Source organism: Drosophila elegans, unplaced genomic scaffold (assembly GCF_018152505.1).
Source record: "Drosophila elegans isolate 14027-0461.03 unplaced genomic scaffold, ASM1815250v1 contig_149, whole genome shotgun sequence".
Lineage (NCBI taxonomy): Eukaryota > Metazoa > Arthropoda > Insecta > Diptera > Drosophilidae > Drosophila > Drosophila elegans.
Genome location: NW_024545513.1, coordinates 21,073,989 through 21,100,963, shown reverse-complemented (window position 1 = coordinate 21,100,963; position 26,975 = coordinate 21,073,989). Strand labels below are relative to the sequence as shown.

The window sequence follows — 26,975 nt, the reverse complement described above, 5'->3', positions numbered from 1 at the left end:
CTTAAAGATAACAAAAATCTTAGGTTCAGTTATTTTAAACTGAAATGTTTTTAAGCTAAATAGAGGTTAAAATTATGAAAATCATTTCTAAAGAACGTAACGGACTTTCCAGTGCCCCTCTGGTAACACTTCCGACATCGAGTTGGCAGCTCTTCGCCGCAATTCATTTTCCGCCTTTGCGACTACGGTCACACCACACACAACTTCAGTGCGGCGCGGGCGGGGCGTTTTTCGTGAAAATCTACGCACGGACTTTTCGTAGTTTCCCGATAGTACCATCCGTTTGTTTTGTTCCGCTTTTTTTTCTGTTCGACTCGACCGCCGATCCCAGTTGGCAATCGAACGCAGTGCCTAGTGTCCAATTCGAGTTGTGAGTGAATCACCAAATGGCAGTTAACTGGGAAAACTCCTTCTTTGTGGGATGCTGGCTGCCAATGCAAATGCACTCGGCGCGGCGCAACACCAACAACAAAACGGCCTAATAACTACAACGTTTATTCATATTCAAATTCATTCAAAAAGGACAATATATAGCAATTGGTAATCGAGTTCGTTTAAGAATCATTCAAATTGGAATTGAAATTGGAACGGGAGTTGGAGTTGGGAGAGGCAGAGTGCAAGTGTGTGGGGGTAGCAGTCACACAGACACACTCATACAGTGCCGCCAGTGCATAAAACTCCAAATTCGGTTCTCTTCGTTTTTATTATTCTCTCTCCCGTTCGTTCGCCCACGCAACGCCAACAGAGAAAGGGAGAGAGCAAGGGAGCGAGAGCGAGCAAGGAAGTGGTTTTTCCACCGAAAATATGGACAAAGGCAAACTGCAGAGTTAGCTGAAAAAAACGAGACACAAACAGAAAAAGAAATAGTGGTTAACTGCGAATCGTTGAAATTCAAGACGGATCGCTATCGCATTTCTTCAATTATGTCTGTTTCGCTTTTCATTCCGCTGCACTAAGCGATCGCAACACAAAGAGAGAGAGAGAGAGGGAGAGAGGACGACTCCCACTCCATACGCCCCCGCACACACACAAACACCCTCCCTCTCACCCATATTTACTATGGATTGTGGTGGTATTGCGGCACATCAACAACAACAATTACAACAGCAACAACTGCACTTACTCCAGCAACAGCTACAACAACAACAACAAGAGCTGCAGCAACAACAACATAACCTCGAGGAAGCAGCAACAATAACAAATGTAAGTATCTCCCAAGTTTCTGTTTCTCCGAATGTGTGTTTGTGTTTCTCAGTTATTTCCTCTGTACTTCATAATTTAGTCCTACACAAAAAAAAAATGTACATATATATGACACGGGGGTAAAATCGTGGTGCCGAGTACACAGAAAGAAAAACAGCAACAGTCAATTATCCCATTTCCTGACATATCCATCATGTTACTTTAAAATAAATTTGACTTTCGTTAAGATTAGATGGCGAAATTGAATTATAAATCCTATCAGTGAATAGTGATCATAAAAAATATGGGGTATTTGGTTATAATCGACAGTAGAATATTATACATAACCATATAAAGGTTCCAAAGGTTATTAAAAAGGGTATAATAAACCAAAAATTAGTTTTTTGGTTAAATATCTATAAGGTTAATTGTACAAATGTTCATTTTCTTAGTAAAATTGTTTATTTTTATTATTTATTATTTATATACATTATTAAATATTTAGTTAAATTGTAGGGCTAAACCTTTTTTGTTTAATTTTTTCATTCCTATTCAAATGGACCAACAAAAAAATGAATCAAGGCGAATGTGGAGAGTGGAATAATTAATCTCTAGGCCAGCTGCTGGGGCAATAACAACAACTCAAGACTTTTTTAACCCAACAAAGTGCCGACACATTAATTGGTGTACTAACTTTTTCGCTCTTTCTTTCGCTTCTTTCTCCGTTGTTGCCCCATTACTTTCACCGTGCATAAATTCTGAAAGAGTTCCCGATCGCTGTTCTGAAGTTCTGGGTTTGTTTATATGCGAGTGCCAGCGAAACGAAGGAGAAAAACCCGATTCCCGATGAAAGACGATGTGCGATACTGCAACAACAACAGCGAAAGCCTCCTTTGTTTTTTGCCGCAGCAGCGGGTGCTGCCCCTCCCCCTTCTGCGTCTTTATTTTCCCTCACTTTGTGGCACCCCGACAAGAAAAGTCGATTAGTTTCTGGATCAGTATGGTACTGTGGGAGTTTATTCAAACTAAGAGTACCCTGTAAAGCAACAGTAATACCCTAGACATTTGATTTTAAATAATGGAGCATTCTTTTTCATATTTACAAATTTTTCGCAAACTTAAAAACTATATTAATTAATTAAAATATATAATTTAAAGTATTTTGATTCCAAAAATGGGTTTGGGATAGAGTAGTTATGAGTTAAACACGTCAATGATGTCCTTTACTGTACTGCACGCAAACTTCTGCTCAAATACATAATACTTTATGCAAGGGTATAGCAAAAGCTACATAATAGTGGATGGGTACATGAAAAAAATTCATGTAATTTATAGTTTTTAAGTTAATTCAGCTATTCTTTGCTGCAGTGCGGGAATCACACGACGTGACTGCGTGCACCTCAAGGATTCGCAGCAGGACATTTTCCACTCGGTGCGTGTCAAATTTGCCTAATTGCGCCCATAGGTCAGCAAAATTCGGCAAAACTGCGTTTACCTACCCAGTTTTGCTTGGTGGCAAGCACGCACAAAATTTCATTTTCCCAAAAGTTAAATTTACACATCAGCAAAAAGGTAGTGCGTATAGTTGAGTAAGCCGTTGTTAAACAGCAATAAAATAAATGAAGGGACATTGGGTTTTTAAAAGTAAACGCTTTAGCATTGTTTTGTAAACATGAACGGTTAGAAAAAAGGAAAAGATGGTAACATGCTTATTTGTCGAAAATTATAAATTTATCTAGTCGACAGTAACAGTCAAGATACGAATAATATCTTGTTCTAAATTTTTTACTTTCCTTAATTTATATAATAAAAATTAATTGAATACACTGTTTTTAAATATAAATGTAGCTTTCTAGCTTATTCGTAAGCTCACAGAAATCAAAATACTTTTTCTAATCCCTTTTCCAAATACACACATTTTGGTTTATACAATCCAATCATCAAAGTACTCTATGCATTTTAAATATTACTTTATAAATACTATATAATGAAACCTTTTTTTTTTAAAAGACTGAGACTAAGACTAAGTACATTTACTGGAATTGTTTGTAAACAGATAAAGTATGTGATGGCTATATTTAAAACACTAAATATATTAATTAAATAAATTCCTTTTATAACAAGAAAGTTACTTCTCTATATATATTTTTAATATAGAATATATATATATATAACAATGTATATCTCAAGATATATTCGTATATGTATGCTTGAAAAACAACGAAATTATGTCGATTTTCCTAATATTTTCTATGTTACATTTTGTTTTAAATATTTTTCCGATTGCTGCTCAGCAAGCGCATGAAAATATACAAGTCGTACCAATTTTTTGAAGAACAAAAAAAACGACAAGCTTTTTTTTAATTCCCATTCATAGAGCTTAATCTAAAAGAGTATATATGTCATGTTCAATACCTACCCCAATTTTGAATTGCAATTAATTTAATTTCTTAGATTTAAAATTTTGTTGATTGATTGTACCTAAAACCTCACTTATTCTTAATAAAGACTACACTTTTTTTTAAATTGTATTATATTATTGTATATACAAATATATAGTAAAAATTTACTCAAATCTATGCTTTGAAAGAAGTATTAAAATAATAAGATGTCGCTTTGACCATACCTTCACTTAGTTCTCAACGAAGTGTTCTTTGCCTCTTCTCTGAGGAAAATAAAGAAATGCTTCAAGAACTTGTCTTTGAAATTAGTTCCCGATTTTTTTCCGTGCTCGCACTTGCATCTGCCGTCCGGCCTGCCAACTTGCTTGCATCCGCAGGCCGGTTGGCAGCCCCGGCAGCTCTCTCGCACTTCTTGTGTTTGTTTTGTCTCGTGCGTTGGGTTTGTGAGTGCGCCATTTGCCTTTCGACCGGCGCGCGCAGGAGACGTGAGACGGAGAACGCTGGTACGGCGAACCGAACACGAAACGTAACGAATAACGAACAACGAAACTGAACACACGGAACGGCGGATGCGAGAGTGATTGGAAAAAAGAGCGCGCGCGGAATTCGAAGTGCACAATTATTCAATTTTAGATTTATTTTTTTTTGTTGACTTTGCGTTCCGTTTCGGTCCAAATACGTCTCCTTTTTTTTATTTCTTGTTTGCCGCGTTTATTAAGTTCCTTTAAAGTGCCTGATCCATTGTGTTGTGATTGCCGCTTTTTATATACACAAACATCGGAAGAAGACGAAGAAGCATTGCCCGGGGTAAATGAAGCAGTAATTAAAAGTGCCTTTCGTTAATTAAGAGAAGAAAGGAAAATAAATAGAAACAGAGAAATACAAATGCATACAAAGGCAGAAGTGTTTGTTGTTGTTTTTTTTTTTTTTTTGGGAGTTTATATCTTTGCGATTTCGATTTTTCAAGCACTGATTTTAAGTGCTTAGAATTAAGTTTTTTTTTTAATATGTATGTTAATTCTGTCATTATAACATATGTACATATCACCGGGGCATATCTTTCAATAAACAAACATTAGCCAGTGCATATAGGCTGCAACAATAAAGTCAATTTAAGATGCATAAAAATGAAAACTTAATTATTATGAGCCAGAAGTGTGCGTTCACAGTTCACATATTATGTGCATATGTATGGACATATTTGACCTTATTTCACTGCTACAAATGCCATAAATATCCAATATTAATATAAAAAGCACGTTGCCGGCTTAAACTGTTGTCCTTCAAACTTAATAAAACTGTCTCTGATTTTTGTCAACCAGAAGTGAAAAAAAAACAATTGAAAAATGCAACCATAGTATTTGATTAACGTAGAAACGTTTAGGTAAAGAATAGGCTTTTAATACTGATTTACATGGTCTTAAATTTGTTGCGCCCACTGTCCAATGGCTTTTAACTTTCAACTGGAATCGAAGGTGGAGGTGTCAACCCTGTTACAACTTCTCCCCCTCTTGTTTTGCCGGGTTTTTGCTCCTTCATATGTGCGTCATTCCATCCCCCCCGCAGGGAGTCACCCGCATCGTCGACTCCTTGTCCACTCTCTTTTCGCCCACACCCTATCCCCTTCTTCGCTAAATTGCTTCTGCACGTTCGTCAAATATTTGCTCAACTCTTTTTAATTACATTACACACACTCACGCACACACAACGATTTTACCCCTTCACACGTACGCACCAAAAACAGATTGTAATTGCAGATCTCTCGCCGATTTAACGGGAGTAAGAGGAATGGAAATGGGAATGGGACCAGACCAGACCAAACCAGACCGAAAAGAGAGCTGCATTTGGAAAAGTGTGACTCACAATTCCTCGAAATTCTGTGATTGATTTTATAGAGAAAAGCTAGACCAGTTTTCCGAACATATAGCCTGCCCATTAATTACACTTGTACATATACATACATATGTTTTGGGCCTTTTACGTGTGCCATATACACGGAGGGTGTCGAGAATTCGTATACTCTTGCATAGGGTATTGTAATTTACATAGGAAGTTTGTATTCCTGGTTGGCATAACCGAGTGATCAAAGTGATCTTGTGTCGGGAATCCCGAAATAAGTTTTTTTAATTACAAGAAAACGAAAATTGCTTTTTTCTATTAAGTTCCTACAGAATTATATTTTGAAATTTTATTCACAAAGAGTATACAAATGGGACCGATGAAGGTACTGCATAATATCACTGAGCTATAGACTTCCCATTTTCAAAACATTGCTTTCAAAAGGTCCCGATTCTGAAAGAAATCATGATCTGAAGATCTTCAGGATTTTTGAAAACAAGACCTGATTTCAGGGAAATTATGTAAACGTTCTACATTACAATGCTTACTTTGGTAATGGTCCACTTGACCGAGTGATCCGTAATTGAAATGTACTGAAGAAAATCTGTTGCGATTGCATTAGCCCTCTTTTCTGTTTCTGCTATTTCGTTCTGTCCCCCCCGACCACCCAACATGTTTGTTTCGTAAAATCAGACGCACACGAAATCTTAACCACGAGTTGGAATATACGTCCACAAATACATACATCTATATGTCCCAAAATATTTAATATTAAATAGCATTATAGAAAGATATAGACAAATCTGAGTATTTCTTGGGAAAACAATTTTTTGTTTTATGAAAATATATTCTAGGAAAAAATACAAGGTATTGTCTTCAATAAAAAATTGATTTAATAGTGGCACCCATTGTTAATAATGGTATATTACAAATTTAAGCAACCACTTTAAAATCATGAAAATCCTATAGCATATTTATTTACTAGATATGACAAAATTGTTAAGATTTTTTTTTGTGTCTTTTTAAGTATTAAAATGAGTTGGTTCATATCGGTTGGGATCATTTGCTGTTGGCCTCTTAGTATGTCAAAAATGTCTCCTTCACTGCGAATGGCCAAAAGTATAGAATATACATACCTCTTCGCAGCTAAAAAAATGTAAGATTTTAGCCACTTCATGTTTCCCCAAGGCATAAATGGGTAATACGCTGTCCACACTTTGGCTGCATACTCTTGTGTTCCGATTTTTTTGTGAGCCCCATTGCTTTACATTTTATGATTTTCTTGTTACACGCCCTGCTGCCTTTGATTTGCTTTGCTTCGCTTTTTGCTTTTCTCTGTTTGCTTATGCTTTTTGCTTTCTGCTTTTCGCTTTTACATGCGTTGCCGGCTGCGACATCGTCTGAATTTTTATGCGGCACTGCGACGCTGTTCATTTGCTGTTGTTGGTGTTGCCGCTGTAAAAATTTTATTATCGCTTGTTTCCGTTTAGGAACCAAAAATGGGGAAAATAATGTACCGCACACGCAAACACACACATGCGTTTTCCCTGCAAGCGTTTTATATCATGAGACTCACTATTAAGTTACTTCTAAAAGTGGAAAATAATAATTCGTCTATAAAATAACCAAAACAGGAGAAAGCATTGCGAAGGTGACCCTTATATATTTTATTTCTGGAGAAAGGAAATTTAAACCAAAATCGAGAGAATTTCTTCTATCACAGTACATAATTTAAATGTTTAAATAGCAGTACAGGGTTTCTTCACAATTAAATAGCTACAAAATACTTAAAATATGTTACTGTTTGTCCAAAGGTTTATTCAGACAAATCTGTGTTCTTATCGTTTTTAATATTCTTTTTAATTTTTAAGAGTGCATAAAGCATTCTTTTTTATCTAGTTTTTGTAACGAAAGCAGATATTCTTTCGACCAAATGCTTTCAAGGCAATTATTCTGTCGCCATACTCATTGGGAAATGCTTTTTGACTATAGTTCCGTTTTGTTCTGTTTCTTTTCCGTCTCCCACATAATCTGACCGTCTGCATTTCCCAATAGGACCTTGAGGCATTAGGTCAGGGGTGCCCAGTCCGATTGCTCTTTTGTTTTTGATAATGCTCGAGGTGTACGAACTAAGCAGCTAGTTCTTACTTAAAGGGCAGCAAAAGCAGCTAGAACGCTTTTTTCACGCTTTCTGTCAATTTTACCAATTGGTATTGCTAATCGAAGCAGCAATAACTTACTTTCTCTTCCTTTCAGTGCAGTTACACCAACGCGAGTTAAAGCCCCACAAACACAGAAACGCAAAACGAACGTTTACTTTGGTACAACTACTATACCGTCTTATCGTTATTAAAACAGATGTTTTTTTGTTTGATTTGGCAAACAATAGCAAAGTGGACAAAAGAACAGATCAATATTACTATTTAGGTCAAGGACAACCGAGGCAATGACTAGTCATACATTTCTATACATTTATTCATTTACCAGAAGTGTCTCCAAAAAGTCATGCGTGTTCTGTTCTATTGACAATTTTAAATGGTAATAATTCAAAAAATATTTCATTTCATTTAGTGCATACACTTTAAAATTGTTCACTGATTCTGGAACTGTAAAGAGTTCAAAACAACTGAGCTTTGCTTACTGTCCAATTGGTAATACATTTTATACATATTTACATATCGCACATCTCGTGCGATTCCCTTTTTTCCGTCCATCATTTATTGATTTTGTCCCTCATTCGATTCTTGGGATACCCACTGCTTCCATTTGGGGTCGATGGGTCTCGTCTTCATTTCAAAATAAGCGGACATTTTCTCCTATATCGTATTTTTAGTTGTGGTTTTGGTTTTGGCTCCCCTCTGTTTTCGCCTTTCGCTTTTCCGTATTCCTTCTTTATTCTCCACTCATCTTCCGTCATCCGCTGTGGGCGTTTGTTACAATTTGTAAATTATATTTAAACACGAGCGAGCGTCTTTCGTCTTTCGATGCGGATTCGGATTTGGACTCGGATTTGGTTTGCGTCGGAACAGATCGGTTTCGTTTCGATCAGCGAGCTGCAGCGACGGGAATCGGTATAGGAATGGGAGGGAATGGGATCGGGGTCTCTGTGTGCCACCAAGTGGGCGTGCAGTGAACTAATTTGGCTAAAAGATTGTATTTCGCAGGCAGAGAGACAGAGAGAACCAGAAAAAAAAGACAAGGATAGAGGAGGGGCACGATTGCAGTTGCATGGCAATTATTTAGCACACTGAACTCTGCGTCAAATGGGCTTCGGTCACACTGTAAATCAGTTGGCTGTTCCCAATTCAAATGCGATTCCCATTCCCATTCCTGTTCTCAATTCTATTCCCATTTCCATTCCTATTACTATTCCTATTCCTATTCCCATTCCCATTCCTGTTCTCAATTCTATTCCCATTTCCATTCCTATTACTATTCCTATTCCTATTCCCATTCCTATTCCTATGCCAATTCGCAATCCCATTCCCAGGCTCAATGTTTTCGCTAATTGACTTCGTCTACAGCGTGGGCCCAAATAACTGTCGCACTTTTTCAAAGCTTCGGCACTCTTAAACAAGTGCTTCTATTCTTTTTGTTTTTTCATTTCTTCTTTCTTTATCTTATTTCGTAACTAACGGGGTTTATTGCTGATAAGATCAGTGCAAGTTAGAATTTTGGCGACGATGGAAGCAAAACGGGAGCTAGTGCAAAACTTGCATTTGCAAGGAAAAAAACAAGTGAAATTGTGAAGTTGCTAAAAAATCTCAATGTGAATAGGCGATTTGTTCAGCGCACTGTGGCTCGATTGAAGGCAACTGGAAGTGTTGATATAGCCAAAAAAACTGGTCGGAAAAGAAGTGTTAGAACCCCTAAAATAATAAAGAATGTGCGTGAAAGAATTAGGCGAAATTGTGCGAGGTCAGCTCGAAAACTAGCCAATGAGCTGAATGTGAGCCGCAAAACAATTAGAAACATCATAAAAGATGACTTGGGACTGAAACCTTACAAAAAAAAAAGAATTCATGGTCTGACAGAACGTCAAAAAAAAATGCGACAGGAAAGAAGTGGGCAGTTACTTCGGCGGCACGCAGGTTGCAATACTGTGTTTTCTGATGAAAAGTTGTTCATATTGCAAAAAAGCCTGAACCCGCAGAATGATCGGGTGTATGCAGCAAGTATGGAGGATATTTCAACAGAAAAAATTGCTGTTGAGAGATTCCAAAACACAACGTCTGTCATGGTTTGGGGGGCCATATCTGAAAAAGGTAAGTTACCCCTTCTTTTTATCGATAAAGGCGTGAAAATCAATGCCAAATATTATTTGGATGAAGTGCTTGTGGGCCATTTTTATCCCCATGCATCAAAGCTGTTCGGGAATAAGCCATTTTGCTTCCAGCAAGACTCTGCTCCGGCTCATAAGGCCAAAACTGTTCAGCACTGGTGCAAAGATAACATTCCATGTTTCATGGCTGTTGATGAGTGGCCTCCATCGTCACCAGATCTAAATCCTTTAGACTTCTGCATATGGGGTTACATGCTGGATAGACTAAAGGATTTAAAAAAGATGAATTTGGAAAAGTTTAAGCGACACTTGACAAAAATTTGGAATGAAATTCCTGATGATGTGGTGCGTGCCGCTTGCAATAGTTTTAAGAAACGTTTGAAGCTCGCCCGAAAATACAAAGGGGAAAGATTAGAACTTAAGTCTTAGTAATGTAAGCTATATTAATATATATTAAATAAATAATATTTGTTACTTAAAATATCTCATGGTTTGTTTTTTATTTCAAAAATTAAGTGCGACAGTTATTTGGGCCCACCCTGTAAAGTCCGCAATAAACATTTCAGCAATTTAAAGCGGACTCACACATGGACCCATTCGGACTTCACACACGTTCGTTCGGTTGTGTTTACATATGTATGCAAGATCTAGATATAGACTAGATGACTGTATAATTTATAGATGGTCTTTAGCACATTTTGAATTCCGCATTCCGTTCCTAATTGATTCGGTTGAAAACGAAACGTTCTGCGTGGGCTGTGCATTTAGCTTTCAATTTGCCGAATTAGTTTCTATGATTATAATGCACATTGATTGGAAGACATCGTAGCCCATCTGGGCCAATGATTTATTGAATGTTTTCTGCCTATCGTCGGGTTTTTTTTTTTTTTTTTCTATAAAATTCAATCCCCAGAAGCATAATTCACCAACACTACCTCACCACCCTCAATCCCTTCTAAATTGATTGAGCTGCAATAAAAAAAATTTGTCAAAATTAGGAAAGGGTGGGTGAACCGACCATAAAGCTTGTAATCACACATTCTGATGATTTATAATTCAGCCCAAAAAGAGAATTATAACGAGAGCGAGGCCCATGAACCCAAGTACACGCTCTACTACACTGCACTTTGCAGTATCAACAAGTGATTGATGTTGATGTGCATAGGAGTGGTGGATGGGGAGGGGAGGAACTTGCTCCTGAACTCAGGAAAACCGATTCGATCGCCTCCAACACAGCAGGAATAAGGGAAGGGGCCATCTCAAGTTACGAACATTGCTCTTGCTCTTGGCACACTGGACAAAATAATATACAGTTGCAGCAAAAAAATAGCACTACTGTGAAGGTAATTCTTTTTGGTGCTATGAAAAGTTCTGCATTAACATTATTTTCATTTTGTTTTAATGTAAAATAGGGCTATACATCTACTCTTTAAGATAAGTTGAGTAAAAGTGCAGAATAAAAGCCAAAATTATGATATATTTTCGATTTTGATAAATAAAAATGTAACATAATGATAAAGATGTTACTGAAAAATACAACTTTAACTGATTTATACATCTATTAAAATACGATGAGCACCTTCTGGCGGCTATTCCCTCCATAATTTTTTGCAAGTGTATCTGGGGTACGTCTTGAATGTGCGCAAATGGGATAACCAACCACCGTTGGAGGATGTACTCGAAAACGCATCTGTTCCATGGGTCTACGACGTCTGAGACGGAGACTATCTTGATCTCATAATCAGCGGAGTGTGTGGTGTGTGTGACTCAGAGGGGTTGAAAGAAGCAAGTAAAAGAAAATAAAATAAAAGAAAAGAAAAATAAAATAATATAATATAAGATAAAGAAAAGAAAAGAAAAGACAAAACAGACTGAAATAAGCGGACGAACGTCATCAGCATTTTTTGGGCCTGTTCCTTCTACGTCTCCTTTTACCACTTTGCATTGTGTGTTTGTGCTCGGTGGCAGGTGCAACGTCTGTTTGTTGCCATTGTAGTAGAGGTTCCCCCGACATGGGCATGCCGATGAGTGCGTACCAGTTGCCCCGAAATAAAAGGGGGGAAACCTCGGATCCGATTTATTGTTGATTATGCTGAACAGGCGGCAGCTGCATTTAAGGACACGCGTCACTTGGCCGCTCCTTTGCACGCGCTACTCAAACACCAGAGAACGATCTTCGGCACACAACACACAACGCAGATTTCTTCTGGACCCCATTCCTCGTCTGGTCCATGTTCTCCTCGTCTTAAAATCCCCTTCCAATGGTTTCGGATCGTTTCTCAAGTGGGATCAGATGTTTCCTAAGGATCGCGTGTGTTGATTTAACGAGTTCTTCTTTCTCCTTCCGCTTCCTGATGAGTTTCAGCTGCGATTTCACTAAGAGGGTTCAAACCGTGGAGTTTTTTGGCCAAAAAAGACACGGCTTCCAAAGGAAATAATGAGAATACTGGGTTTTTAAATGGTGCGTCTTCTTCAAAATATCCCTCTGCTTATCAAATGTTTGACAATCTTGTAATGTTTGTAACCATCTTGAAAACTTGCTTACAAACTTGGGTAAATCTTTAATAATTATAATATATATTTTATTTTCTTTTTAATTCTGGCACATATTCATATTCTTTTCTTAAATTTTGGCATTAAATAAACATCACTTGGTACAGTAGCAGTGTCACCATTTCCTGGCAATTAAGGGCGCCCTTCATGGCTACTTATTCTTTGGTTTACTCCGCTGCATCGCCTTGCCTTGAACTTAACCCTGCGTGTTCACTTAACAGTACAGAGGCAGAAAATTGCCATCAATTCGCATTGTTTTCGAATTTGTTGAAGCCTTTTGTGTTAGACAAATAATAGTGTTATGACAATACCAAACTATTGGCCAATACCTATATAAATGTCATATTATTTTGCTGTTTGCAATCATATTCTTTGGGCCTTTATAAAAATGTACTGTTAATTATTCTTACTGCTGGTGATAAAAATAATACGATTAAAAAGTAGTAATTGCTCACGATATTTTCTATGGTCGGGCTATTTTCTTTCCGTGGAAAAGTGGCGCGCGGTGGCCGCCAATTAGGCTGCTTAACGAACCAAGCCCAAAGTCAAACCGAAACGAAACGAAACGAACGACGCAAAGTTAAGTAAAGTGTAGTAAAGTCAACTCAAACGGAGTTAAACACAACTCTGTTGCTTCTTGATGGTTGATGGTGATGATGGTGATGATGGTCATCAGCGTCAGCCAAAATGGTGGCGTAAATTCAGGCTGTCGCATTATAAATTCTGAATTCCATATATTATTACATACGATGTTTTCGTTTTATGAGCGACAATTTTGCCAAAGGAGCGAAATGCCTGCTCGCTGCTCTATAAGGCCGTGGCATGTCTCTGGGTGTTTTTGTGTGTGAACGCGGCCCATTAAAAGTTAAATTTAATGTATTAATTTATTTTTTGTTTGCTTGCCATTGTTGCTTTTTGTCCACTCTTGCTCTTGTGTGTGCGCTGCTCATTTTTTTTTTTTTTTTTTGGCAGCGCTGTTTGTTGTTTTTATTAATCGACTGCGGAAGTTGCTGTAAATGTCCACAAACATGAGAATATTCATAATGCGTTTGGGCCTTGAACAAAGAGGTCCCCCACCCAGCTTCGTTTGTTTCGCCCATTTCCACGCAGCCCAAGTGACGTCAGTGGGACAAAGGGACGGGACTCTCGCTTTTAGTTAATTACTGGAAATATTATTGTAGTGCAAAAGTAATTACTTTGGGAGTAACTCCCCAGGGAGTGGAATGAGCCCAGAACATGCCACTTTTGTTGAGTAGGTCATGAGTGCGGTGTTTGGCCACTTGTTAGATAGACTTTGATAGGATATCTCTGGCTAAAATAGTTGGGGGAACTTTAAGCCCTAGCCTCGAATCGGACTTAATAGCTGGGCTCTCAGGTGTCTGCCCATACAATTATCGGATCCGCTAAGGCTATAATTGGTTTATCATGGAAGTCATGCCGCTATATTGGTAGCATTGATCTGGACCCGTGTGCCCAAGGTGAACAACAGAAAACCGATCCACTAAGAACATTGAACTGCAGCAGAAAAACTTATTTACAGATCGAATACGACTGAAACGTAGCGTTTCAAAAAAAAAAAAAAACAGTGCAGGGAGTGGTTTATTTCATTTCAGACTTTTGACGATTATAATTTAAACCACTTTTTAACACAGACGTCACAATAACAAGGCAGTTCTATGGCTGGTAACCAAAAACGGGGAAGAACTATTGTAAAGTATAAGTCAAGTTAGCGAAAACAATTCAGTCTATCGTGAGCTAAAATTGTTTATAAAAAAACTGTGACTGTTGTTGCCGTAGCAATGCAATATTTTATTAAACTAGAGATATTTATTGTGTGGAATTCAAGACACTTTTAAATACTGAACATTAGGAGTGAAAGCTTGTTCTTAGAACTGATGTCACATATTTTAATCCCCTAAATGACGAAATTAGCGGTTACCTTCTTAGCAGTTTACCCATACAAAACGTGATGGAAAAGCGTAAACTTTTAACAGATAATAATTTAATTTATTTTGAAATATGTTACAAATTGCACGTAGTTTTCATTTAAAATTTCATTTAATATATTTTTTATGTGTCTTAGCGCACCATAGGAAATTGCAAAAAATAAAGCAAAATACTTAGAATAAAATATATTTTTAATATCGTGTGCTTACAAGCTTTTTACAACCAAGAGAATTTGTAAGTTTACGTTGCTAAATTCGTTGCGCCTCCTTCTTTCATGAACTGAAGCTGAATTCATAGTCAGCATACTCTCGCTTCCCCTTTTTTCTGTTTGTGCTTGGACTGTTGACACTTGGTTACGAGGACCATTAGTTTACCAAACTGTAGAGAGTGCTCAAAAAAAAATTCCGGAACAATAATGGTTTAAAATTGTCTAAATAGGAGTTTTTAGATTTTTAAAATATGATAAGTAGTGTCTTACAAGAATTATATAGAGTAATCTAACAAAATAAGGTATAAATTGGCAACGTTTGCGATTTCTTTTCCCATTTTTGTAATACGCAGTATTACAGTATGAAATTAAAAATATTATAAAATAATGGTTATGTGTAACGTATCAGTGATTTTGTTACCATCTTATAAACAAGTTAATTCAAGTCAAAATAGGTACCCCTCTGTCACGCTATAATTCCCAATGGGTTCTCGTGTCGATTAGATAAAAACCGGTTTTGATCACTAGACAGGTCAGCAGTGTAAGCTGATGACAAATGTATCATTAATCTTGGAACAATGCAAACCTGCACTTTGTATTATTTCATTTTAATGTGTAATAAACACAATAAATTTTTAGTATCTTCATTTAATATAAAATTTTTAATAATTTTGTTCTTTATTTCGACGCACAACCTTAGTGGTATTTTTTCCCGGTGTAGAACTGAGAATAGGAGTGCAGTAGTGGACCGTGGACCGACCTATGCAAATATGCAAACAAGAGTCGTAAACTAACAGCAACAAATGGCCGGTAGAATGGGATGCTGTGTGGGGTCTCTGCTCCTCTCCTCTCCTCTCCCCTCCCCTCGGCTGTACCCCTCTGCCCAGCCCCTGGATATGTCAATAGGGATTTTATGTTGCGGCCTGTCATTGAACCCCTTGTGGACAAGCGATTGAGTGTTTGGGGAAAGAGGGCGGCCGTCCGTCCGGCTGGCCGTCCGGGGTTATTAGATGCGATGCAGCCCTCTATCTGTATTCCGTTTCCCGTATTTATGTACATTTCTGTCCATAAATCAACGCTAGCCAAGCGGGGCGACAGTGCATTGTTCCCATATTCGACCAACTCTAACCTCGTTTTAACCTTCCCCTCGTGCCCTTCGTGGTGCGTTGAACAGCTGACAAGGTTTGGGAGAGATGTAGATCATCCGCAGGTCTCAGTTCAGTTGAGTAAAGTGCCAATTACCTAAAAACTTAATAAGTGACAGCCCCACAACGCTGCAAACGAAAACAAAGCAAAAACAAAAAACAAAAAACGAAAACCTTTTCAAGCCACGCAATGACTCATTCAGTCGAGCGTTGAAAAGGCCATTAAAAAGGCAACTCCATCAACAGAAAGTAACCGAAATGGCCAGTAAAACGTTGGCAGTTGTCAGCGATGTCACATATGTTATAACAGTTACCTCGCATCGCATGCGATCGGATTGAATGGACGTCGGGATGCCCTCCAGGCTTAGAAGTCTAGCTTTACTTTATACTGGAATGGACGCCTCCAACGTAATACAATAAACAATGTGTTTTGAAAAAGTGTAAAAAAAAATCAAACTGACATTATTATTAGGAGCTAAAAAAAAAAACAGAAACCGAAAAAAATATGTGTCTGTGAAAATAGCGTATAAATAATCTAAATTCAAGGCACATAGTGTATTTTATCCGCATTGAAAGTTACTGTTTTCCCAAAGAATCGGGTATCCAAGTGTTTGGTGAACTTTTCATTTCTGCAAGATATTCAATCTTTTCCGTCTCCGTCTTTTTTTCCCCCCTTTCTCTTGGCCAATTGCCAGTCATTGTAATTGTTTTTGCCTTTGCCCCCGACGGCCAACGGCCCCTTTCCATCGTTCTTTGTCGCCTTAATACGTGACTTATGCCTTGGTAAATTACTTAACACTTGCCAATCTGGTGGCTAGTCGAGCGGTTCCGACTGCATCACATCGACAATAGCACACAGCGGCAACAAATGCGTCAGGAGCAGAGTAACAAGCGATAAAAACAGTGCTCAACTATCGCTGCCGCTGGAGAAACGCCAAAAGCGCTGGAATGCGGGGAAGTCGGCTTCGCTTTTGATTTGATTGCCAAGCGACAGCATTAGCAATATCCACAGCAAAAAAAAAAAAAAAAAACCAACTCGATATCAAATGTATGTTTGTCAGCAAGTCCAAACAAATGAATTGAAAATATTTTTGTATTCTGTAAAAAGTTCTAGGTTCGAATCCCTCTGCTGCCATTTACTTCTGCGGTCCAAATGGTAATATTTTTTAACTTATAAAAATAGGTATCGAAAATAGTTTGGAAGCTACTTTTGAACAACTATAAATTAAAGGGACAAATATCAAAATCCGCAATTTAAAATGATTGGGAAACAACATTTTTTTTTAATCCTTTATTTAAAAAATACATTAAATATTTAAAAAAATTTTATTTCAATACAAAGTTCAGATAGTGGATGATTTTTTTTTAATATATTTTTCGTAATTCTTGTAAAATCACGTACTTAAGTGAATTTAAAAACTAAAACAATATCAACGTTTTTTCTATTACTATTATTTTGACCGCAACTGTAAGTTTTTATTTATTATCATATTAAGAAAATTTTATGATTTTGCAACCATATTATTTTGATATCTAGTATATAATTTGTATGTATGGGTATACTGGTATCTGGTCCAAAGTGATTATTGAAATCACTAAATTGGCATGCGATTAATATCAATTTTTTTTGTGTGTGGCTGGCGTTGTCGTTTGCCGGGGGAAGTTGTTGTCGTCCAAACTAAAATGTGTAACGTGTTTGAGGCACAGCTGACGCCCAGAAGGGGCGGCTGAGGGGGCGGAAACGGCAGCGGTTGGGCCAGCTGCATTGGCAACCGACAATCGCCAATCGGCAATCGCTAATCGTAGAATCGTCGCTCGCCAACGGACGCTCCATTGTGGCACGTTCCACACAACAGCAACAATAGCCACTGAGATGGAAGGCCCACTGATAATTCTTAAACATTTCTGGGTCTCGTTATAGAGCCAAAGTTCCCCAACTACAATTATCATCTGCCGCATTTTAAATTCGAGCTATGGAGACCTCGAGTCACAGAGAAACGGTTCGGAAAAGTTTTCATGTCGCTTTAATTTTATTTTGACAAACAAGCAAAGAAACAGACTGCAGAAAGCCGAAGTTTGTATGCCCTTGTAGCTTTTACAAAAATTAAATATTCTATTCAACGACTAAATTTTGATTTTTATGCATAATATGTAAAAAAAAAAAAAAATGGAGCCATGTCGATTTTCCGCTTTTTTACGCTTTATAAAGTGATGTCTAAATTTTACTAAAATAAAAAAAAAGAAAAAGTAAGCCATTACTATATCTCTATTTTTCATTTATTTTTCTGATTTTTCCAATGGAAGCTGTCTGATATATATGTCATCTACACTGCGTTGCATACTTTTGATTAAAATAATAATACACTTTGCAAGGGTATAAACATGATACTGTGTTGGAATTGATAAATTAAAAGCAAAGATATTTCATTGAAATAAATAAACCGAATTGTAGAAGCTATTTGATAAAAGTTCTCAAAAAAAAAAAGGCCAATCTTTGGGAGAAACAATGTTATGTATATTTTTAAATTTGGATTTTAATAAACAAAGTTGTTTGTAGATAAAACTCCATATGAAATAACATCGCTCTCTGGTTTAAAGCTGTAAATGACAACAGCTTATTGTTTATGACAATGACAAGGCAATAACTTTACAATATAATAAAATACCTTCAACCTCATCAACAATATAGATGAGATACAGATGAGGTCAAAATAATAGCAGTTCTTTAGCTTATGGACATATCAATCAAAAATAGTTTAGAAGCAACTTTGAAGTTTTGTACTTTATATTTTTGTGAAGCTAATACTATAAACTAAATAGGGCAAATATAAAAATCTACAGTTAATAAGGGTATGTTTTTAAAATAAAAATATGTTTAAAAACAGGTCAGATATTAAAAACATTTTCTTTCCATTTCAAAGTGCAGAAGACGATTTATGATTATTTTCTTAAATTGATAAAAATTTAAAATGAAATTTAAGGAATTATTAACAGTTTTTAATTTCCTTAAAAATTTAAGTCTCATTTTGTTTGTTTTTGTTGTTGTTCTATGTCTTAAATGTATGTTTTTAAGCACATTACATTTTCCCAAACAATGCTAATCCCAGCTTGTTGCTTTTCCCCCAATGCAGATCAACCTAAGGGGCATCTTGGTGGGCGGCGCTGCCAGCGGCGCAGGTGTAGTAGGAGCAGCGGCTGGTGGTGGTGGTGCGACGACGACGACGACGACGACCGCCGCTGGCTTCGTGGCTGGTGGGGATTGCCCCGGTTTGATTGGCTCCGGTGCTGCCACTGGCGTTAAGCTGCGCAGGCACAGCGACCGTCCCCTGACGCCGGAGGCCAAGCAGCTCTCCCACACATACCGCATCTCGATGGCCAACCTGGAGGACTCGCAGGAGTCGGAGCTGGACCAGATTCTCGGCGAGCTGAGTCTGCTGGAGGCGCAAATCAGCTATGGCGTCGGCGCTCCGCTGCCCGGCGCTCTGCCGGTAGCACCACCACCTGGCGTGGGTTTCGGTGCTCCATCGCTGGCTTCCATGTCGGCTGCCTCGTCGCGATCGCATTCGCGCACCAACAGCACCATCTCGGCGGACGTGAGCAGCTGCTCCTCGTCCGGCATCTCGGAGAACGGACACGGACACGGACTGGGATTGGGATTGGGACTGGGAGTGGGTCACATGGGCGGACCAGTGTCGGCCGGAATGATGGTGCATACGTCGCCGCCGCCGCCGCCGCCACCGTCGCTGCCGGTCGGCATGACGATGGGCATAACGCTGGGCGTTGTCACGCCCCGTGAGCCGCGCACCGAGTCGCCCGACAACGATTCCGCCTTCAGCGATACGGTTTCGCTGCTGTCCAGTGAGTCGTCGGCCTCCTCGAACACATCCCTGCAGCAACAGCAACAACAGCAACAGCAGCAGCAGCAGCATCAGCAGCAGCATCAGCAGCAGAAGCAACAACTGGCCAGCTCCGAGAAATCGATGAGCCATGGCCAGCAGAGTGGCGCCAACAGCATCTCGAAGGCGGCCAAAATCCAGCTGGCTCTGCACAAGCTCGAAAGCGCCTCCATCCGACGCCTATTTGTCAAGGCCTTCACCTCCGACGGTGCATCCAAGTCGCTGCTGGTGGACGAGCGCATGGTCTGCGGCCATGTGACGCGTCTGCTGGCCGACAAGAACCACGTGCTGATGCAGTCGAACTGGGCGCTGGTCGAGCACCTGGGCGATCTACAGATGGGTAAGTGTGGCCATGGTCTCTACGATAACTCATTGGCTTTTGGTTGGGAATTAATAGCTAGGTGCTAGCAGTTCTGCCATTAGTTCAGGAAGATTTCATATGAAACATTCATTCCGGCTGTGAATTCCGTTGAGTGTTAACTTAGTCGAGGTGCTGAGACCGCAGGTCAAAGGTCAAGAGTCTTGGACAGAAATTTAAGCAGAGCAAGTTCGAATATTTGTTTAACCTCTTCTATTAGAATTAACTGGGAAAAGGATTCCTAAAATCATGGCAGACATGAAAAAGACGGTTTGGCCAAAAGTCCAGCAGGCAAAATGTTTGAGGCAAACCATCATTAACTTTTTTTGTAATTAAATCAAAAAATAAAAATAAATAAAATATAAATAATAGATGGTATAACAAAAAATAATAATAATAACAAATGACAGTGTAAGGCCGAGAATTAAATTAGAATTAAATGGGAAAATGTTTCTTAAAATCATGACAGACATAAAAAACATATTTGAGGCAAATCATCATAACTTTTTTGTAGTTAAATTAAAAATAAATAAAACAAAAAATATAAAAAATAATAACAAATGACAGTGTAAGGCCGAGAGAAAGACATAAAACAAATTCAACTTTAAATAGCGATGAATACAAAATTAAATTAGAATTAAATGGGAAAATGTTTCTTAAAATCATGGCAGACATAAAAAACATATTTGAGGCAAATCATCATAACCTTTTTTTTGTAATTAAGCTAAAAATAAATATTAATACAAATAAATAAAATAAAAGATGGTACAATAATAATATGTACTACAAATGAGTCGAGAAAAAGACAATAAGAAAAATAATTTAGATTAGCGATGAAAAGAAAAAACCCAATGTAATTGTCGTTAACATTTTGAAAACAATTTTATTTACATTTATTTGCTTAAATTCTTGTAAAATGACCTTATGCAGAAACTTTAAACAACTTTAATTTTTTGTTGAAAAACTTAAACAATATCAGAGTTTTTTTTTTAATTGATAGGTAGGCATGATGGTAAATTATAAGCAAAATTGTACCATGCCTCGATCTTTTTAGCAACACAAAGAAGAAACGAAACATCTCCAATTACAACTAATTTAAAGCCAATAAAATCGTTGAGTGCTTAGTGCCATAGTCTAATTTAAAATACCAAAATAAACTGGATGTATTAATCCTTAACCCTTTCTCTGCCCCACACAGAACGTCTCTTTGAGGACCACGAACTGCTGGTGGACAACCTGATGACGTGGAACTCGGACGCCGGCAACCGCGTGCTCTTCCAGCAGCGGCCGGACAAGGTGGCGCTATTCGCGCGCCCCGAACTGTACTTGCCGGGACCGCAGATGGCGCCCGGTTGCCAGCACGACGAGCAGACGCGTCAGATGCTGCTGGACGAGTTCTTCGACGCGCACCAGCAGCAGCAGCAGCTGCAGCTGGACGGGCCGCTCTACATGAAGGCGGACCCGAAGAAGGGCTGGAAGCGGTACCACTTTGTCCTGCGCTCCTCGGGCCTCTACTACTTCCCCAAGGAGAAGACCAAGAACACGCGCGACCTGGTCTGCCTCAATCTCTTCCACGGCCACAACGTGTACACGGGTCTGGGCTGGCGCAAGAAGTGGAAGTCGCCGACGGACTACACGTTCGGTTTCAAGGCGGTGGCCGACTCGTCGCTGGGCAAGGCATGCCGCTCGCTCAAGATGCTCTGCGCCGAGGATCTGCCGACGCTGGACCGCTGGCTGACGGCCATACGGGTGTGCAAGTACGGCAAGCAGCTGTGGGACAGCCACAAGTCGCTGCTGGAGGACCTGTCCTGTCTCAGTCGCCACGACGATGCCGTCTCGCAGTCGAGCTTTGCCGCCTCCATGCGCAGCGAGTCCATCTCGAGCATATCGTCGGCGGTGCCGTCGCAATGCGGCAGCGTCTCCTCCGCCATCAGCAGCATGTCCAACTCGACCAGCGGCCGCACTTCGCGCGCCTCCAGCAGCAGCTCCAGCGGCTGCCTGTCGGACGACAACAATGGCTTCGACTCTGAGTTCACCACCGGCACCATCAAGCGTAAGCCCTCGATGAAGCCCAATCTGCCGCTGACCACCATGACGCGCCAGCTGAAGGAGGTGGGCGAGATTACCATCTGCGAGGGCGCCAACGGCGGCGGTGGCGGTGGCGGCGATGCCAGTTCGCCTGAGCGCAGCGGTACACTGACACGCCGTCACAGTCGCCGCAAGTCGCAGGAGAGCAATGGCAGCGGCACGCTGAAACGACGTCCCATACCCGTGCCGGTGGCGCTTCCCGCTGCCGTCAAGCAGTCGTTGGAGCCCATGGGCAGTGCCTCCTCCACCTCGTCCAGCAGCAATTCCACGCCCACGCCGACGCCCAGCATCTGTGCCAAGCCACCGCCGGGGGATCAGGCTGCAACGCAGGCTGCCTCATTGATGTGCTCGTCCACGTTGTCCCTGGACTCGCTGCCGCCGCCTCCACCGCCGCCGGCTTTGGATGGCTCCGAGGAACAGGATGTGTACGGTTCGCAGCTATCGCTGGCCTCGCTGCCGCCACCGCCGCCGCCCGAGGAGGTGCTGGCCATGACATCCTATGCGGATCCGCCCAGCCCGGCCACGCCCACACCCATGAGCACGCCCATGGGATTAGGGATGGGAATGACGATGGGAATGGGAATGGGAATGGGGATGGGGATGATGATGCCCAACAGCAATGGTTCATTGCCGCCGGCGGTGCCGGCCAAACCCATCAAACCAGCCGTTAAGCAGACGAATGCGATTGCGAGTGCGAATGCGAGTGCCCTTAAGGCAGCACCGCCGTACAAGGCGCCGCCGGATTATGTAGGTCCCGCCCTGCTGGCCGGACCGCCGTTGCCGCCGCCGCCACCCGCCCAAAAGAAGGTCTCGTTCGCCGATTCGCCGGTGCTGTTGCGGCGCAAGATGTGCTCGCCGGAGCCCGTGCTGCCGCAGCGTTCGCCGAGCACCACGCTCAGCTGCCATTCCAGCTCCAGTGCGGGATCGGCCGCTTATCAGACCTACGCCCCCGGACCGATGTTGCCGCCACGCGCGGATCTGGCCCGCCTGTCCAGCCAGAGCAACGGGAGCAGCAGCAGCGCCAACGAGGTGACCTCGCCCAAGCGCCTGCAGGAGTCCGCCTCGAATCCGCCCCGTGACTTTCTCAAGGATCTGCAGCGCGTGATGCGCAAGAAGTGGCAGGTGGCGCAAAAGTGCAAGGCGGAGCCGGCCACAACGCCGCACGAGGTGCTCGGCTTCCGGGACTTTAGCAACGAGGACCTGCTGGCCGCCCACAACCTCAACTCGGGGGCCAACTCATCGCACTACTACCGCGAGACGGCCAATGTGAGCCACTGGGTGCAGGAGCACTACGAGTATGCGCACAACGCGCTCTACGAGAATGTGCACGCCCAGGCGAGGGGGCGGGCGGCGGCACTGGCGGCGGCACTGGCGGCGCAACTGGCGGCGGCACTGGCGGAGATGCTGGCACACCTCCGCTGCCGCCGCCGCCGGGTAATTCGGTGGCCGCCAAGAAGCGTCCACCGCCGCCGCCTCCGAAGCGGAGCGACAAGACCCACCTGACCAATCGGGTATAGGATCATCATTCGATGAGAAGGGTAAGTGGTGGATCTTAACTAAAAGAATCCACCTTAATTTTGTCTGGTGATTTTTAAATTTTTATTGGCGAACCTTAAACTAATTTCCTATCTTTCCAGGTGAATCCGCTCCACACACACACACACCACCACACACACTTGGGATCCTCATTCTCCAAAGGAGGGAATTTCATGGAGGAGCACAAATATTTACTTGTCTAAAAGAAAGAAATTCCTACAAAAAGGCGTCAACAGAGCGAAATGGAGAAAACCACTAATTAAAACATACATTATGTATGACTTATACATATATATATTTTCTAAGAATATGCTATGGCCACGCCCACTTCTCTTACACAAGTATTACGCCTAACAGAGAATCAAACTGCAGAATTTTCGTCTAAGTTTAGAGTCAAGTCAAGTCAAATGTGTCAACAATTTGTAGCCGTTTCGAAAAACGTTTCAAATAATATTTTCAATCGGTGCTGGATATAAACAGAAATCCGATCTTGATCTTATACATTGGCAAAATAAAGTTTTAATTAAGCGGGATTTTGAACTTTGTAGTTTTAAACAAATTTTAACATTGAGCATTAAAACTAATAATAGTTTTGGATTGACACTTTTGACCTGGTTTGATTCTTCAATCAGATTTTGATGCATTTCGAAAGTCGAGATATTGTTGGGTTAATAGTAACCAACATACAACACAAAAGCAACATGCAAAATGCAAAAAGGAATTTTGCATTAGTGAAAATATTTAAGCTAAATTTTAGTTTGTAAAAAGAACAGAAATAATGCATTTTAAAAACGATTGTGCATTATTTAAAACACTAAATTAGCGTCAGATAAGTGTACAATGTGTTTATATATGCATGCACTTTTTTTTAATTGTTTAGTTGCTCTTAGTATTGATTTTATAATTTTTTTTCTCTCGATAATCTCTGTAACGTTAGTGAACGTTTTGTAAGCGCATGAAATGCGCTGCGCTAGAAAAGGAAATGCCTTATAAAGCATATAAACCTAAATAAGGGGAAGCCCTGCATATACACCTAATATATAGTAATGCATGTTGATCTATCCAAATTATTTGCTGTTCAAAGCGATATTATACACTTTATTTGAAAAATGTAATACCACATTGATTGTTCAGTTAAAATAACCAAATGCTTAGTTTTCAAAATGTCTGTCAAGTTCCTCAATAGAATACAAATTTATAATTCTCTTTGTACTTATTAACAAACCACAGATAAAATAGGCAGATCAGCTATAAAACACACTTTGTATGTGCAAATCAAACTATTTATATTAAAGGCAATAAGGGAACATTTAATTATTTCTGTACACAAATCAAATATGTAATTCATCTAGTAACTGTAATAATATATAAATTAATTATTTGCTAAATTTCGCTTACGAATTGTGTTTCTCAACGTATAATTTTTGAAGCGTTCCTATAGGTTCAATTTTTATATGCATATAATAAATGAGTTTAGTGGAAGCTATAATTTTTTTTTTTTGGGATATATTTTTCCCTGCTGTGCGAACTAATCAAACTAAATTTCGTGCAGAATAGCTTTCAATTCTAGATGATCGATTGCCAATCGATAAAAATATATTTTGCAATCTTTAAGTGACCCACTTATCAACGGTTTATCGTTTTTATCGATTATATATTGATCAAATTTGTAATTGTTTTTGTGTAGTAACTTGTTTGCCATTTGTTTTGTATGTATGTTTGTGTACAGCCAGAGACAGCCATATATATAAATATAAGCGTATATACGTGCCTGTATATCGTAACCGGTTCGCCAATAACTTCAGTTTAAAAGTGTGAAAACTGAAACATCTTATCAAAAACTATTCGGATTGTATACTTTCGATCCTATGGTCCCGACACACTCTGTATAAAGGCATAGCTATATAGTTCTATATGAAGTTTTGTTACGTTTAAGCGGCGTGTGTGCTGCGCAATCGAATAATGATCGAATCACTCGACTCAAACTTCGCCTTCTCTCTCCAGCCATCCTAGAAGTGTTCAGACTCCAATCCCAAAAGATCCCGCATCAGCTAAATAAGCCTGCTTTTTTCTCATCCTATGTCCTATATAAATATATGAAACTTTCGTTTTGAATACAAGAATCAAGAAGCATTGGGTTTATTATGGTAAATTTGCATTTTACTTTCCTACGTATACAAAACTAAAGGGTATTATGCATATAGATCTAGATATAAACATACTTAAATAAAGGAAATGCCAATTTTTTAAAGCTTGAATTTATATGAAGATATTTTTTAGAAACTATACGCTATATATATATCTATATATATATATATGGTAGGAACACAAGGATGTGCCATAGGCGCCGTCGTCGTGTCAAAACAACAACAAACAACAAAAAATAAGAAAGAAAAACCTGCAACATTTTTTGCTAAATAAATGTAACAAAATCTAAATGAACCTAGTCATTAAGTCCATGATAACAAAAATAAAAACTTAAATTAAAAGCTAAATAAATTCATATTTAAATGGCATGCATATATACATATGTAATTAAACGCAATGGAAAGTGAAATTTAGAAACTTACTCAATGCTTTTACTACAAAAACCATTTTAAATATAATTTGTTTGCCATCTTACATATAATTTGTGTGTATTTTTTTTTGTTGTTTCCGTTCGTTTGCTTAAATATTTCAATTGCAATGTATAAACAATTAAGTAATGAAGAGAAATAAATCAAGGTTCAACTAAAAGAACAAGAAATCAAACACAAAACAGAATCCTAATTATATAAAGTAAGGAAAACTCAAATTACAGCCCTAGCTAAAACTAAAAGAAAAGACTACAGCTGAAGGAAAGCAAAATAAGTAAGTTCATTACTATATCGCCAACACATTCAGACATCATTCATATGCATTAACTACAAATTTACAAATACAGCAACCGAAAACTAAAACATCTAACTAATGAAATCAAAGAAAAATTCAATTTTTTAAAATAAACACCAGAAATTCTTTGCAGGGCTATTATATAATAAACAATGTTGCCATTTGATACCATTTTTTCCACAAATAAAAACACATTTGATATAAAAATATATATGACTATATATACCTTATATTCCGAATCAAATGGAATTTTTTGTAATTTTGATAGAAACATTCAAAACATATTAAAAACGAAAAAGAACAAACAAAAACTGTGCGAATGAAACGTGTTACGAAAACTATGAGAAATAAATGCGAGAAATGCCTAAGAAAAATTTAAAATAAAACGCAAATCTATTTATTTGAAAAGGGTTGGCGGTGGGAAGGGAATTATTGTCCTAGACAATATGGCAAGTATGTTTTGGAAAGCGACTATTCCTAATGGTGTTATCTTACTTTCTGTGAAAGTAATATTCTTATAAACAATCAGCATTAAGTAAGTCCAAAATTTTTTTTTTTTTGATAACGATTTTTTTTATTTTGATTACGACAAGAAGAAAACAGCCAAATTACTATTAAATTTCAATTCAATTGTGAATTTTACAAATTAGACGATTTCATTTTATGGT

At 39.3% G+C, this 26,975-nt stretch overlaps 1 protein-coding gene across 3 annotated transcripts; it reads left to right on the top strand.

Moving 5' to 3' along the window:
* The first annotated feature begins 833 nt into the window (after positions 1-833).
* LOC108147663 (amyloid beta A4 precursor protein-binding family B member 1-interacting protein) lies at positions 834-26,681 on the top strand. Of its 3 annotated transcripts, none has more exons than XM_017274345.2 (4): positions 834-1,203; positions 18,690-19,794; positions 21,011-23,438; positions 23,538-26,681. In XM_017274345.2, the coding sequence occupies exons 1-3, from the start codon at positions 1,060-1,062 to the stop codon at positions 23,401-23,403; spliced, it is 3,642 nt and encodes a 1,213-aa protein (XP_017129834.2). In that variant the 5' UTR covers positions 834-1,059; the 3' UTR covers positions 23,404-23,438; positions 23,538-26,681. The 3 variants fall into 3 exon arrangements, with proteins under 3 accessions (XP_017129834.2, XP_041563099.1, XP_017129835.2); XM_041707165.1 differs by lacking the exon at positions 23,538-26,681 and having other exon boundaries at positions 21,011-23,239; positions 23,272-23,417; XM_017274346.2 differs by lacking the exon at positions 834-1,203 and adding an exon at positions 4,224-4,391.
* Positions 26,682-26,975: the final 294 nt, after the last annotated feature.

Bases quoted from the DNA above. Each gene is read 5' to 3' on its own strand.
- LOC108147663 (XM_017274345.2), top strand. From the start codon at position 1,060: ATGGATTGTGGTGGTATTGCGGCACATCAACAACAACAATTACAACAG. The intron at 1,204-18,689 runs GTAAGTATCTCC...CCCCCAATGCAG, and splicing joins AAGCAGCAACAATAACAAAT to ATCAACCTAAGGGGCATCTT. The intron at 19,795-21,010 runs GTAAGTGTGGCC...TGCCCCACACAG, and splicing joins CCTGGGCGATCTACAGATGG to AACGTCTCTTTGAGGACCAC.